Source organism: Canis lupus, chromosome 17 (genome assembly GCF_003254725.2).
Source record: "Canis lupus dingo isolate Sandy chromosome 17, ASM325472v2, whole genome shotgun sequence".
In the NCBI taxonomy this organism is placed as follows: Eukaryota; Metazoa; Chordata; class Mammalia; order Carnivora; family Canidae; genus Canis; species Canis lupus.
Window position 1 is genome coordinate 49,833,214 of NC_064259.1, and position 13,183 is coordinate 49,846,396.

Consider the following 13,183-nt stretch of genomic DNA (forward strand, 5'->3'; position numbering starts at 1 on the left):
CTCTGAGGATAAAATGAGGTAATGCATACAAAGTACACGGACCGGCACTGGCTAAAATTCAGCATCTATAATTACTAACCATTGTTATCACTATTAATAATAGGCCAAGCGTTCAAATAAGACCCTGTGCTTTGCACACAGGCACATAGTAGGCACTCGATGGGTGCCTAAGTAATTGTTTAAAACCCTCAGCAGAGCCTCTAATTTCCACCAACCGGTGACGCAGGAGCCCCGGCTTAAGTACTGATGCGGTTACTTATTCATCATTCGCTCTGCGCCGCAGCGCCCGCCGAGGGCAGGCACGCCCGGCTCTCCCGCCTCCCGCCGCGCAGTCTCGCCGTCCCAGCCCGCCCCCGAGGCGCGCGGAGGTCGCCGGCTCGCTGGTGCGGGGCTGTCGCGCGCCGGGGCGGGAGTCAGTTCTGCCTCCGCTCCCGGCGTCCCCTCCTCCCAGGGCGGGCCGGAGGTCGGGGAGCGCCGCTCGGACGCGCGGGGCGGCGGGGTCCTGCGCCACCCCCGCCTGCCCGCGCCCGGGGGGCGGCCGGCCCAGGAGGGGCGGGCCGGGGCCGACATCGCAAAGAAAGATTTGGGATTGGCCGGGAGACGCGGAGCGGGCTTTTCGGACCGGGCCGAGGGTGCTGAGCGCCCGCAAGCGCGGGGGGTTCCGCGGGCGCCGCCAGCCGGGGGCGGAGCCCACGCGGGAGCCCCGCCCACCCGGCTGCAGAGGCCGCGCGCCCCACCCCTTGGGCCGCGGCGCCCCCTGGAGCTCCCGGCGGCGGTGCGGAGGCCGGGCCGGGGCCGGGGCCGGGGCCGGGGTCGGGTCGCGGGGCGGGGCGGGGGGCGGGGCGCTGACGTCGCGGCGCGGCCGGCGGCCGGGAGGCGGGGAGGCGGCTGCCGGCTCGGCCCAGCCCATCCCGCAGCTGCGGCGGCCCCGTGCCCGCGTCTGGGCCCGCTCCTGCCGGCCGTCGTCCGCCGCCGCCTCCTCCGCCATGGCCCTGGTGCGGGGCGCCGAGCCGGCGCCGGGGCCCTCCCGCTGGCTGCCCACGCACGTCCAGGTGACGGTGTTGCGGGCCCGCGGGCTGCGGGGCAAGAGCTCGGGAGCGGGCAGCACCAGCGACGCGTACACGGTGATCCAGGTGGGCCGCGAGAAGTACAGCACGTCGGTGGTGGAGAAGACCCCGGGCTGCCCCGAGTGGCGCGAGGAGTGCTCTTTCGAGCTGCCGCCCGGTGCCCTGGACGGCCTGCTGCGGGCGCAGGAGGCCGACGCGGGCTCGGCTCCCTGGGCCGCGGGCTCCGCCGCCGCCTGCGAGCTGGTGCTCACCACCATGCACCGCTCGCTCATCGGCGTCGACAAGTTCCTGGGCCAGGCCACGGTGGCGCTGGACGAGGTCTTCGGCGCAGGCCGCGCCCAGCATACGCAGTGAGTGGGGGGCCCGAGGGCGCGGAAACGGTTAAGGCAGAGCTCGCCGGGCGGGGCTGGCGGGGGAGCGGGACCCCGAACCTCGGCCGCGGCGCTGCGCCCTCGCCGCGCGCTCAAGGGCGTAAACCGACCAATTGCTCTTTTTGCGTTTGGGGTCCGCTTCTTCTTTTTTTTTTTTTTTTATAAATTTTTTTTTATTGGTGTTCAATTTGCCAACATATAGAATAACACCCAGTGCTCATCCCATCGAGTGCCCCCCCTCAGTGCCCGTCACCCAGTCACCCCCACCCCCCGCCCACCTCCCCTTCCGCCACCCCTAGTTCGTTTTTGGGTCCCCTTCTGATCCCCGTCCTTGCGACTGTCTGTGCTTGGCTGCTGGTGTGTCCTTGTGTAGCCTGGGGGGAGGTATGATTCGTGGCCCAGCCCTAGGAGTAGATTACCAAGTAAAGTTAGGAGTGGGATCCAGAGGCCCTTGAACTGTGGGAACCTCAAGAAGGAAAATTTTGGCCATTTTTAGGGCCTGTCTCCCTTTCCTGGAAGGAGAGGGGCCCTGCAGCCTTCTGTCCCAAGCCAAGCCCGCAGGGCAGTGGAGAGGTGTTGCCTAGCCCTGTGGGGGAAGGAAGGTTCAGTGTTCTGCTTGAGGGTGAGATTGACCGGACATGCCCCACCAGATCTCCAGACTGCAGAGGGTATCTGCTTCTTGCCTCCTATTTGGATGCCCTCTGCCGGCTAGAGACAGAAGCCTCTGGAACCCAGCACCTCTGTGTCCCTGTTCTGAAAGCAAGAGAACCTCCAAACTGAAGGAAGAAAACCCTTCAGTCAGCCTTCAAATGTCCTGCCTGTCCTGCTTGAGGTGAAGGCAGCTTCATGGTTAATGCACAGCAGGAGATAATCTCCAGCCACTTCCACCCAGAAGGGCCTGTGCATTTTTTAATCATTTATTTTGGCAGTGTTTAACCTTGCCGGTGTTAAGATCAAGGCTTCAGACTTGGAGCCCCATTTCCTGTTTGGACTTGGACAGGATCTGAAAGCCAGTCCCCATGGCTGACCATCTGCTGTGGACCATCTAAGGGGTTAACCAAGGTGACATGTCCCCTGGACCCAATGGGCCCTGGATGGGGAGCATAAGGGGATGGGGGCAGGGGTGTGCCCTAGGTGGGGACAGGTGCCAAAAAGGTTTGCCCATGTGGAATGGCATCTAAATGAGTAAATCTAGGAGAGCTTGTTGATAGAGAGGGATGAGACTGATGCAGACCCATGTGAGAGCAGGATTTGATTAGAAAGGATCTGACCTTGAACGTTTTTCAGAATATGTAGGAAAGGGCCTTCACAGCTCTGCGCTGTTTGGTTGCTGGGTGTGGAATCATGTGGTATAGTTTGGCCGTTGTTTTGTTTTTTTCCTCCCCTTTTCTGTCCTCTCCTTCCTTTCTGGCCGGGGGTGGGGCAGAAAGATCTCTGGATCTCTTAGCCCTGTCTTTTCCTGAAGAGGCTCCTGTCCCCCAATTCTTTCCACCCCTTTCTTTACTAGTCTTTCAGTTTTCATCACTCGACTAATCTGACCAGACTGGTAGATGATGACATACCTGGTGGCTGGGGGCAATGGGGAGACAGAAAGTCTCTGGGTTTGTGGGGGAAAGGCCTCTGTGAAGTCAGTGACTTAGGGTGAGGGGAGCTTTGATTTCTTAAATTTATGCCCTTGCTTTCTTCTTGGCCTTTGGATCTTCCTCAGCTGAACTGCCTGCACTTGTAGGTCCAGGTGGGGGCCTGTTTTCAGCCAAGGACAGGCCCTCTTGGAGAATTCGACTTGCTACCTCTTGATCTGAGTGGGAGCCTTAATTTACTTGATAGAAGTCATCTTTCCCACCAGGATCTTTCCTTACCTACCCACTGCTTTTCTTCTGTTGGGTTGACCTGGGTTAAAGATAGAACCTGGAGAGGGCAGGAGAGGCGAGGGGCACTCCTGTTGGGCAGAGGAGAAGTCTTTGAAGTCTGCTTGGTCTTCTAGTTCACCAGACCTAACGGCGTACCTACTGACAGAGGGCGAGGGCTGCTGCTCCCACTCGGGTCCCCATCTCCCACCTCTGATTTTAATGGCCACTCCTGGTGGTGTTTCCTGAGAGCACCCTGGCATGAGCTGCTAAGATAGTGAGTCTGCACATTTCCTAGTGGAGAGAGGGCAAGATGGGGAGGACCAGGGTATGCCCTCCTCAGCTTTGGGTAGCAGTGGGAAAGAACAGTATTCACTCTAATACCATGAGCCAGCTGTGGTGGTCTCAGGGAAGACAGATGGCAGCCCTGTGTCACCAAGACAGAATCTGACTGGGGAAGGGCTGCCTCATGGTTATGAGGAGGGGACTGTGGAGTTGAAAGAAATAGATTCCAGTCTCAAACTTGCCACCTTATGGTGAGTCAAGTAAATAAACTCTTGGTCCTCAGTTTTCTCATCTGTAAAATGGGGCTAGTGTTATAAGATTGATGTAAGGTCTGAAATGAGAATGCAATTAAAGCACCTAATGTAGTCCCTAGACGTGGCTGCTGGTCAGGAACAGCAGTGATAGTGGAGGGAGGCTTTGATTACAGTGTCTGGTAGCTCTGGTGTGACAGATGTCCCCTCCCCTTGAAGAGCCTCTCATGTGATGGGCAGCGAGAGGTGGGTGGGGCGACAATACAGAATTTAGAGACGGAGCCTGAGAAAGCCCCAGGACTGCTGGTGACAATGTACATACCAGAATGTGAGAGCTCCTCATGAAATAGGCCCTTTGCAGGCCTCCATTTTCTTTGCTGCTAGAAGTTTGAAAATTAGGGCTGGGCTTGGGAGGCCTCAGCAGTGCTCAAGCCAGGCTCAGATCCACTTGCAGCCCTCCCCCAGCAGCCTGGGCTGAAGCTGCCCCTGCCCTCTGGGGTAGGTAGGACAGCACAGTGTCTCAGAACCTAGAGACGGCTTTCATTCCCAGTTCTGTGGCTTACTAGCAGGCAAGTTACTTAACCTGTTTCCTTTTTTCTACAAAGATCACAATAATAGTTATGGAATTTTAAGATTAAATAAGACCATGTCTATAAAGGCCTTCGTATAGTTCCAGGCCAAAGGAAGCCTTTAAAGTATGGGTGTTGTGGTTACTCTGAGTACCCTGCTTTGTGTGATGATGGTGTGGGGGTGGTGGTGGGAGGTGTCTCAACTGCCCCTGATGCTCCTTTGTCAAGAGGTGCTCTCTGAGGTGAGGGATTTCACCAGAGGCTTCCAAATAACTGAAGAGGAAATTCTCAAAACAAAATTTAACATAATACCTGAGCAAACGGATTATAATCCTCTCCCCTCAGTAAATCCATACATGGATCATCACAAGTCTGAAAATCCTGAGATGCTTCTCCACTGTTTCCTTTCTGACTTTTATCAGTGGGCACTGTGTGTGGAGTGGGTGTTATGTGTGGAGGAAAAGAGTGCCTGCCGTGAAGAACCTCCATCCTGGGCCCATCAAATTGATGGTTAGAGCCTGGCCCCTTGGGAAGCCTGAGTCTGGGCTTAATTTGGGTTGGGATCGGTTTGTCCTTTTTCATCCCATAGAGTAAAACTGTTGGGGCCAGGGCCAGGCTGCTAACTGTGGCACCCCGAGAGGCTTTGTCGGCCCTGGTCAAACCTGTGCCATTGCTTTTATGGAGGGCTTCCAGGAGGCCTGTGGCTCAGGACCACCTAGGTTTGAGACTAGTGTACTGCCCGAGATCCCCTGGAGGATAGGGAGTTTAGGGACACTGGGAGAGGCTCTGGAGGGAAAATACAGCCTGTTGGCCTAGGATTGGGATGATTTTTGAGGGCTTCTATTCATCTCTCAGCCTCCAGACTACTTGACATTCCTGTGCACGTAATCCCACAGCCTATCTCCACTGGTTTCCAGGTGTGACTGCTCCTCAGGAGGTGGCTGAGGCCATAGAGTTCTTGGTCCAACCTTAAGGCTCAGCTTCTGCTCCAGCCCCAGACTTGTGGGCTGCTGGGAAAGTCTGCTTTGGCTGTGGGTGGGGGGTGGGGAGGAAAGGTATGGCCATATTTAAAAGTCAGTCATTAGGATTCAGGAGGCTTCAGCTCCCTTAGTTATGGAGTAGTTTTTATTTGGGGTTGCTTGAGCCGCAGTGCCTGGAGGACAGGGAGGGGTAGGAAGTGACTCCTCCATCAGACCGGGCGGCTCCTGGTTGGCACAGAGCTTTCTCTTCCTTCTGCATCTGGCCCTGGGTGAGAACCCTGTCTCTGCCCTACTGTCCTCTCCCTGTAGCCAACCAGGAACAGGCATACCTCAGCAGATCCTCCACCCCAGGGGACCATGAGGACTGTCCTTTCCTCTGATGGGGGCTGGCCGCTCCACTTGTTATTGCTGCTCCCCTGGTGCTGTGACACTCTTGCTGATGCTAAATGACTGGTCTGGCCTTGTCCAGATGTTTCCCCTGCCCTTCCCACCCTATGCTGGGACAGATAATTAACACAATGACAGGAGCTCTCTGTGCTCCCTGGGAATCAGTACTCTATCTCTGCAAAATGGTGTAGTCATGAAGAAGCTTTGCCCTTTTCCACAGCCAAGTAAAAAAAAAAAAAAAGTCTGCAATGTAAGGTCCTTTATACACAGGGCAGTCCTTCCAGGGAAGAGTCGAATGACTTTGCTTTCACTGAGCTGGCCAAGAACCCCTTAGGTTATTGCTACCCTCAGGACGGATGGCAGCTGGTGAGGATAGCTGAGTCTGGCAGGTCAGGCTGAGGCCTGAGAGTGGGGCTGGGCCCAGGCCTCTACTTAGTGAGCCTCTTGCTTATAAAGCAAGCAGGGACCCTCTAAGTTCCCTCCCAGGAGGCAGAGCTTCAGAGGAGCTGCACAGGGGGAGGGGCTTTGTCACAGGCCACCTGGACCTTCAGCTGACCCAGGGGTTGAGGGGCTGGTAGGGAGGGAAGCACAGCCCTTGATTGCGGAATTCTAATGTCAGAGCTAGCAAACAGCTTAGACTTGTGGGGACCAAGGCTGGGGAACGGTGGGGCTCTGTGTGGTCTCTATGAGGCCCTGCTAGCCTGCAGAGCTGTAGGATTTAGGGTAAGGAAGAGATGGCATTTGGGGCCCCCGTGGGCATCCCAGGGTTTCTGTGGAAGTGCCCATGGGGTTTTAGAGAGAGAGAGACACTTTTCTGCTGGGATAGAGGAGGTGGCTTTGGGGCTTATCTGTAGACCTGGAGGGGCAGTCTCATCCAAAAACTTTTTTGGAGTGCCTGGGCAGAGGCCTACAGGGGCCGCTGGCTTGGGTAGTGTGGGTTTAGAGGTGGGGAAGACATGGATATCCCAACCTGCATGCCTGGAAGCTATGGCTTTGTTAGGAGGATTATCCCTACATTTGGAAGAAGGGCCATAGGCAAGTGCTGTATTTTCAGGCCTTGCCAGGCAGCTCCGGAAAAGTTCAGAGCAGACAGAGCCACCCAGCTTAGCTGTGGTCAGGCACCCCTCCTCAAGGAAGAGACGTCCACTGAAGACCTGTGAGGTCCACTGCTCTGTTTTTGGGGGGCCGTTATTGCCAGATTAGCGAGGCATATCATTGATTAAGCCTCTTCTCTGTGCTGCCTAAGGCCTTGACTTCTTAGCTCACAGGAAGCCTTTGAGGTTTTGATACTATTACTGTGTTTAAGGGATGGAGAAACAAAGGCACAGAGAGGTGAAGTGACTTTTCTAACAGCACACAGTACAAGGCAGAGCCAGGATTTGGACCCAGGCATTGTAGCTTCAGATTCTGTACTCTTCACCACCACTCGGTACTACCCACCTTGGTTTTCCCCCATATCTTCCATGAGTTAGCTCGGCATAGGACCAGGGCTCAGCCACTGCCCTCCTGACGGTTCCTCTGTCCCCCCAAAGCCGAGCTCTCTGGTAAGCATGGCCTGCTGCTCCTGTGTGAAGCCTTGGCTGATTGGGGTAAATGTGTTTGATCTGCAGCTCCAAGTCCAGTCATGTCTGTCTCCCAGACATGGGTCGGGGTGTTGTGTGGTACTTTGGGAAGGAGGGTATCAATGCCATCAGAGTTGTCTCCCAGGAGCTGAGGGGAAGCCTGGCAGGCTCTCTGTCTTGGCCCTGGTCACCCTTACCTGGGGTGGGGGTGCGGTGGAGATTTGCTCCCATTGGCTTGTGCAGTAGAGCAGAGCTTGGGAGCATCCACAGATACAAGACTTCCTGACCTTTCTCAAGAATCGCATGCTTGTGTTACTGTGACAGAACACTCTGAGCCATCTAGCGCCTTACATCAATGCAGTCATTTCCTTTTTTTTTTCTCTTGTTCAATATCTAGGAAGCAGTTGCTAGGCAACCGCTGTGCCTAGGTCAGGGCTTTGGAGAAAACAAGAGAAAGAAACATATAGCCCTTTCCCCAAAAGGGCAAAAAATACATTTGCGACAAGACTTATCCAGGAGAGATAATTAACCTACAAAACAGCATATACAAATGTGAGAGAAGAAAAGGGTCAGGAGAAGGGTGTACTCAGCAGGGTTGGAGTGATCAGAGTGGGCACTCTGGGGGAAGCAGGTTCTTGAATGACAGCTGAGGCTGGGATGGAGACTGGGTGAGTTTCAGAGAGGGAGACTGCCTCCAGAAGGGGAAGTGAGTGTTTTGGGGCTGGGCCAGGAAAAGGAGTGGAGGGGAGCCAATCGTACTTTTCCCTGTGCCTCTCTCAGCAAAAGGGCCTGAATTTACTTTTTTTTTTTTTTTTTTTTTTTGAGTAGTTCACCTGGTTCAAATTCTCAAGGTACAGAAGGTATGCAATGAAAAATCTCCCTTTCTGTGACCTTGAGTCATCCAGCTCTTCTCTTCAGAGGGAACCAATATTACCAGTTCTTGGGTATCCATCCAAAGTTATTCTGTGCACTTAACATTTGTTTGTACAAATGTAGCAATCTCTGCACACAGGTTGTACCTCTGATCAGCCTGATTTTCCCACACAGGATGTTTATTTATTGTTTATCTCCACCTGTTGTGCATCTAAACCAAGACCTGGCTGAGGTACCAGGCACTACTTAGCTTTGTCCTCTATGACCCAAGACTCTTGTTTTAGGTGAATATGGGGTTAGGAGTAAACTGGGGAGGAGGTGTAATTAAGTAGAATTTCTTCCTATTTCCTACCCCTGCCCCCCCCCCCCCCCCCCCGTCTGACCAAGACCACCTGGGAGAGGTCCTCTTGCTGGTTCTCTTCTTCCTGGGGAGGGCTATCACTTGTTGGTCCTGGGCCACCTGCTCCCATGGGCTGATGACGACTTATAAAAGGCCCTTGACAGACAGTGAACCCAAATCATTATGTGTGGTTTGGCCTATTTTTCAGAGTGCTTTCCTGGCATCACCTCATTTCATTCTTCCCTGAGGGCAGACAAGGTGACACCCCCCCCTTTTTTACAGATGTGGAGGCTGGGGTCTCAGGAGATGAAATGATTTGTCCAAGGTCACATGACTTACTAGTGGCAGTCAGATTTCTGACTTCCAAGCCCAGTACTTTTTCCCCTACATTGTGCTTTTGGCGGTTGCATATTTTCTGCTGCTATCAGGGTGGTTAGATCTGTCTCTAGGTATTTTCATAGCTTTTCCTCTGCTGAGTGAGTATGGTCACTGGCCAGCCTGAGGCAAGCTGATAGTGACAGGCCTTTGGAGCCCATGGCAGTAGGGGGCATGAGGATTAGCTTGAGGTGTTTATGCCTAGAGGAGAGGGGAGCTGGACCTGGTTCTGAAGTAAGGTGAGCAAACCATGCTCACATAGGCTGGGGTGGCTCACAAAGCGATAGTTCTGGGCTCTGAGGACCGTCTATGCTAGGTTGGGTGATAAAGATCATCTGCTGGCCTGATAAGAGGCAATATCCTGCCCTATGACTGTGTCTGGCTGGCAGTTTTGCTGTAGATACCAAACCAAAGGGTGGGTTTGATTGTGGGTGTGGGGAGCCAGAAGATGGCCCTGAGGTCCTGCACACCTCCTGTCTGATGGTGTGTGAGGAGGAATGCTCTTGTGGGGGACGTGGAGACGAGCCAAAGCATCCCATGGGGGAGACTCTGGCCAGGAGGTTCCCCTCTCAATCCCTGAGTAATAGCAGTCTTAGTTATCCCTTCTCCCTGTCCCTAGCCGGATTGTCTTATTGCCCCACTTTTTCAGAGATGAAATGGCTGGTTTAAAGCCTCTTAGTAAGTCAGATCATGGATTAGAACCTGTGTCTCCTGTCTTCTCGCTATGCCCTTAAAATCATTTTTTCCCAACTTATTTTTGGGACTAGTCAAGCCCTTGCCACTTCCATGTCATTTATCCAGCGGGTATTGGAAGGTGTTCCATATATGAAGCCGCACCCCGGGATTTGGGGGATAAAAGGTGAGTGGCAGCCCCTACTGTCACCGAGTGCTGAGAGTGGTGGCGGAGGCCTGCTGGCTGAGGAAAGGGGCCCCTCCTGCCTTCCCCACTGCTCCTGTCCTAATTTAGGAAATCTTTTTTTTTTTACTCTTGTTCCGGACTGTTATCAGAGCTGCTGCTGCATTTTTATAAATCACAATGCCAGCTTATAATTTATGATGAGAAAAACTGCCAAGGTGTAAGGAGTTTCTGAGGTCAGCCCTGCCACGGGACCTGCCCTGGCTTATGTCACCCGTGCCTGTCACCTCCGCCTCACCCGTGTGCATGTGGTCCCTCTCCCTGCTGTCCAGCATGGTGTCCATCAGGCCCCATTCTTGTTTGTACCCTAGAGTGAGTGCTCTTCAGGGCTCAGAAGAGAGGTACAGCCCTTGTGTGTGGTGTTAGAGGCAGCTTCCTGCCTGCCCCAGGGCACCTTACTGCCTGACTTTCCCTGTGGGCCCTGGCATCTGCACATTTTATTCCTTCCACCTAGAATGTCTTTCTCCCCAGCTCCTTGCCTCTTCGCTCTGTTTTGCTCAGGGCCCAGTATAAATGTCCTGTCCTTACCTGCCCCCTCTGCCCTGCCCCTCCCCCCTTGCCGGCACTCCGCCGAAATTGTCTTACTACTCCATTTTATTATTATTTTTAAATTATTATTATTTTTTTACTACTCCACTTTAACTTGCCTCTGTAATTGGAGTGTTTGTGTGTTGTCAATCACTTTCCTGATTTATGTGGCTCTCTTATTTCTCCACCAAGCTGTGAGCTTCTCAAGAACTCTTCCTTTCTTGTTTCTGGCAAATATCTGAGAAATGCTTTGAACAGAGGCCTAACTGAAGCCTCCCATGGTTGGGTGGGTCGTCATCGTCATCTTCTTCTTTTTTTTTTTAATGCTTTATTTATTTATTCATGAGAGACAGGCAGAGAAACAGGCTCCATGCAGAAAGCCGGATATGGGACTCGATCTGGGGACTCCAGGATCACTCCCTGGGCTGAAGGCAGATGCTTAACCGCTGAGCCACCCAGGCGTCCCTTCTTCTTCTTTTTTAAGATAACTTGTTTATTTGAAAGAGAGAGAGCACGTGCACAAGCAGGGGGAAGAGGCAAAGGGAAAGGCAGACTCCTTGCTGAGTAGGGAGCCCGACTTGGGGCTCGATCCTAGGACCTAGAGATCATGACCTGAGCCGAAGGCAGATGCTTAACCAACTGAGCCACCAGGTGCCTGGTTGGGTTGGCATCGAGTGTCAAGATCCCACATGTCAGCCCGGGTGCTGGGGTGTGGCCATGAATGGGAGGGGCCACAGGTCAGCACAGGACTCAGAGACCCAGAGCAGGGCTTGGTCATGGGAGAAGGAGAAAAAGCCTATGTCCCTGGCCTAAGGCTACCCCCGACCTCTGGGGTCTAATGGAAATGCACTGCTAGTCCCAAGTGGGCCCAGAAGGAGAATGTAAATGAGTCCGTGCTCCCTAATGTAACCATAATGTCTTTATCACACATAAAACTAGCAGTTCCTTAATCATCATCCAGTGTCCAGTCCATATTCAATTTCCCCTGATATCAGAACTTACTTTTCACAGATGTTTTGTTGAGTCAGAATCAGGACTGGGCTCCCATCCTGTGCCTGGTTAGGCCTCTCAGTATGACAGTCTTTTTTTTTTTTTTTTTTTTTTTAAATTTTTATTTATTTATGATAGTCACAGAGAGAGAGAGAGGCACAGAGACACAGGCAGAGGGAGAAGCAGGCTCCATGCACCGGGAGCCCGACGTGGGATTCGATCCCGGGTCTCCAGGATCGCGCCCTGGGCCAAAGGCAGGCGCCAAACCGCTGCGCCACCCAGGGATCCCTGTATGACAGTCTTTGTCTCAGGCCCCTAGCTGATGGAGGAGCTGGGTCACCAGTCCTTGAGGCTGGCTGACCCTGTGGCCCCAGCTGAGGAACTCCTCATGCTGCCCTTCACCCCAGTTTTCCAGCCCCTGAGCACTCATGGTTGGGTTTGGAAGGCCCTGTCCCTGTCCCCCACCTGCTGGCAAGAGCAAGAGTCCTTCCACGTGGGGTGGCTGATGCTGCTCCCATGGCCTCGCTGTCAGCGTCTTTCCATCAGTGAGACCCAGGTTGAGTAGCAGGTCCTGTTTACGAAGCTTGCCATCACTGTGGTTTTAGCATCCACGGGTGAGCGCTGCCTTGGTCCCCCGTTCCTGCCTCTTTCTCTGTATCTTTCAGGAACCTGGCATAAGGAAGAGCTTTTCTTCTCAACTCTTTGGTCGCTCTACATAGGAATGGGCAGAATGGCGCCGTTCACTGAGGAATACCGGGAATGACAGTTCTTTGCCATTATTTTTCAATTAGTGATGACTTTCAAATTAAAAACCCACCCTGCCCCCATGATAGTGTTATTATAGATACTAGTTATTTACACTGCAGGAATTTCCTGCCAAAGCAGAGATTGCAGGGCCTCATGAGCCCTGGGATGGTGGGGACAGGGTAGCTGGTCTCTGGGGCATCTTGAGGGCAAATGGTTCACTCTGCACATCACTTGAAGTGGCTGATGGCTGGCCTGGAGTAGGAATAAGGGGGCAAATATTGTTAAGGATGGATATTTTAGTGTTTTCTCCTGCAGTTTTCCCCAGCATCTACTTTTTGAGTCGCATGTCCTCTCCACTCCAGAGCCCTGCGGCCCCCCACTTGTACTAAGTCTCTAGATGGGGCAAGGGAGGCCAGGAAGAGAAAACTGGATCTGTATATCTTTCTCTCCTTTGTGCTGGCCCCTCACTTTCCCTTCTGGAAGATTCTCTAGCCAGGACAGCAGGCCTCTTAGCTTCATTTGCCTCAGAGGGTGGGGTCTGATGCCAGCAAAGGTCAGCTTTACAGGACCCCTCATCCCCAGTATGGTGGTGGCTCTTCAGTAGCCTGATGTGAGACCTGTCTCTGAAGAGAGCAGGGTGGCATCCATAGCCATCAGAGAGAAACTGCACACCTGATGGGTTATAGCTGTAGCAGGTGAGGAGCAGGTGAGGATCAGGTGAGGAGCAACCCCGTGGGATGTAGAGTATGTGGTTTTGGGGGTGTGATTACAGCAAACTTGCCTGTTCTCCTAGCTAGCAGGTTTACTGGCTGTTTTTGTTTTGCTGGAGTCACCTTCACTGGCATGCAGGATATCCAGGGTTAGACTGAGCACTGTAGTGTAATGCTGGAGACAGTCAGGGCCTTGAGCCAGCTTCTGGCCCCTGACTAGGCCCTCCCAGGTCTCTGGGTAGGAAATGGGGAGAAGTGCTTTGAGATCTCAGCCTGGGTGCCATGCAGTGGGGCAGGAGGACCTCAGCCTGGGTGCCATGCAGTGGGGCAGGAGGACAAGACCCACGTTTCTGTTGCCTTTATTCTCTCCATACTCTAGAGCAGG

The 13,183-nt window shown here is 53.7% G+C and overlaps 1 protein-coding gene across 4 annotated transcripts in view; it reads left to right on the plus strand.

Moving 5' to 3' along the window:
• Positions 1 to 916: 916 nt before the first annotated feature.
• Positions 917 to 13,183, plus strand: part of RAB11FIP5 (RAB11 family interacting protein 5) — a 37,050-nt gene continuing 24,783 nt past the window's right edge. Inside the window, exon 1 of one of the 4 annotated variants that reach the window (XM_025453557.3) lies at positions 917 to 1,417. In XM_025453557.3, coding sequence (XP_025309342.1) covers positions 987 to 1,417 — 431 coding nt within the window. In that variant the 5' untranslated portion in view covers positions 917 to 986. Of the gene's footprint in view, positions 1,418 to 2,364; positions 2,501 to 13,183 lie in introns of those variants that run through there. The other 3 variants (XM_035700719.2, XM_035700720.2, XM_025453556.3) reach the window with 3 other exon arrangements.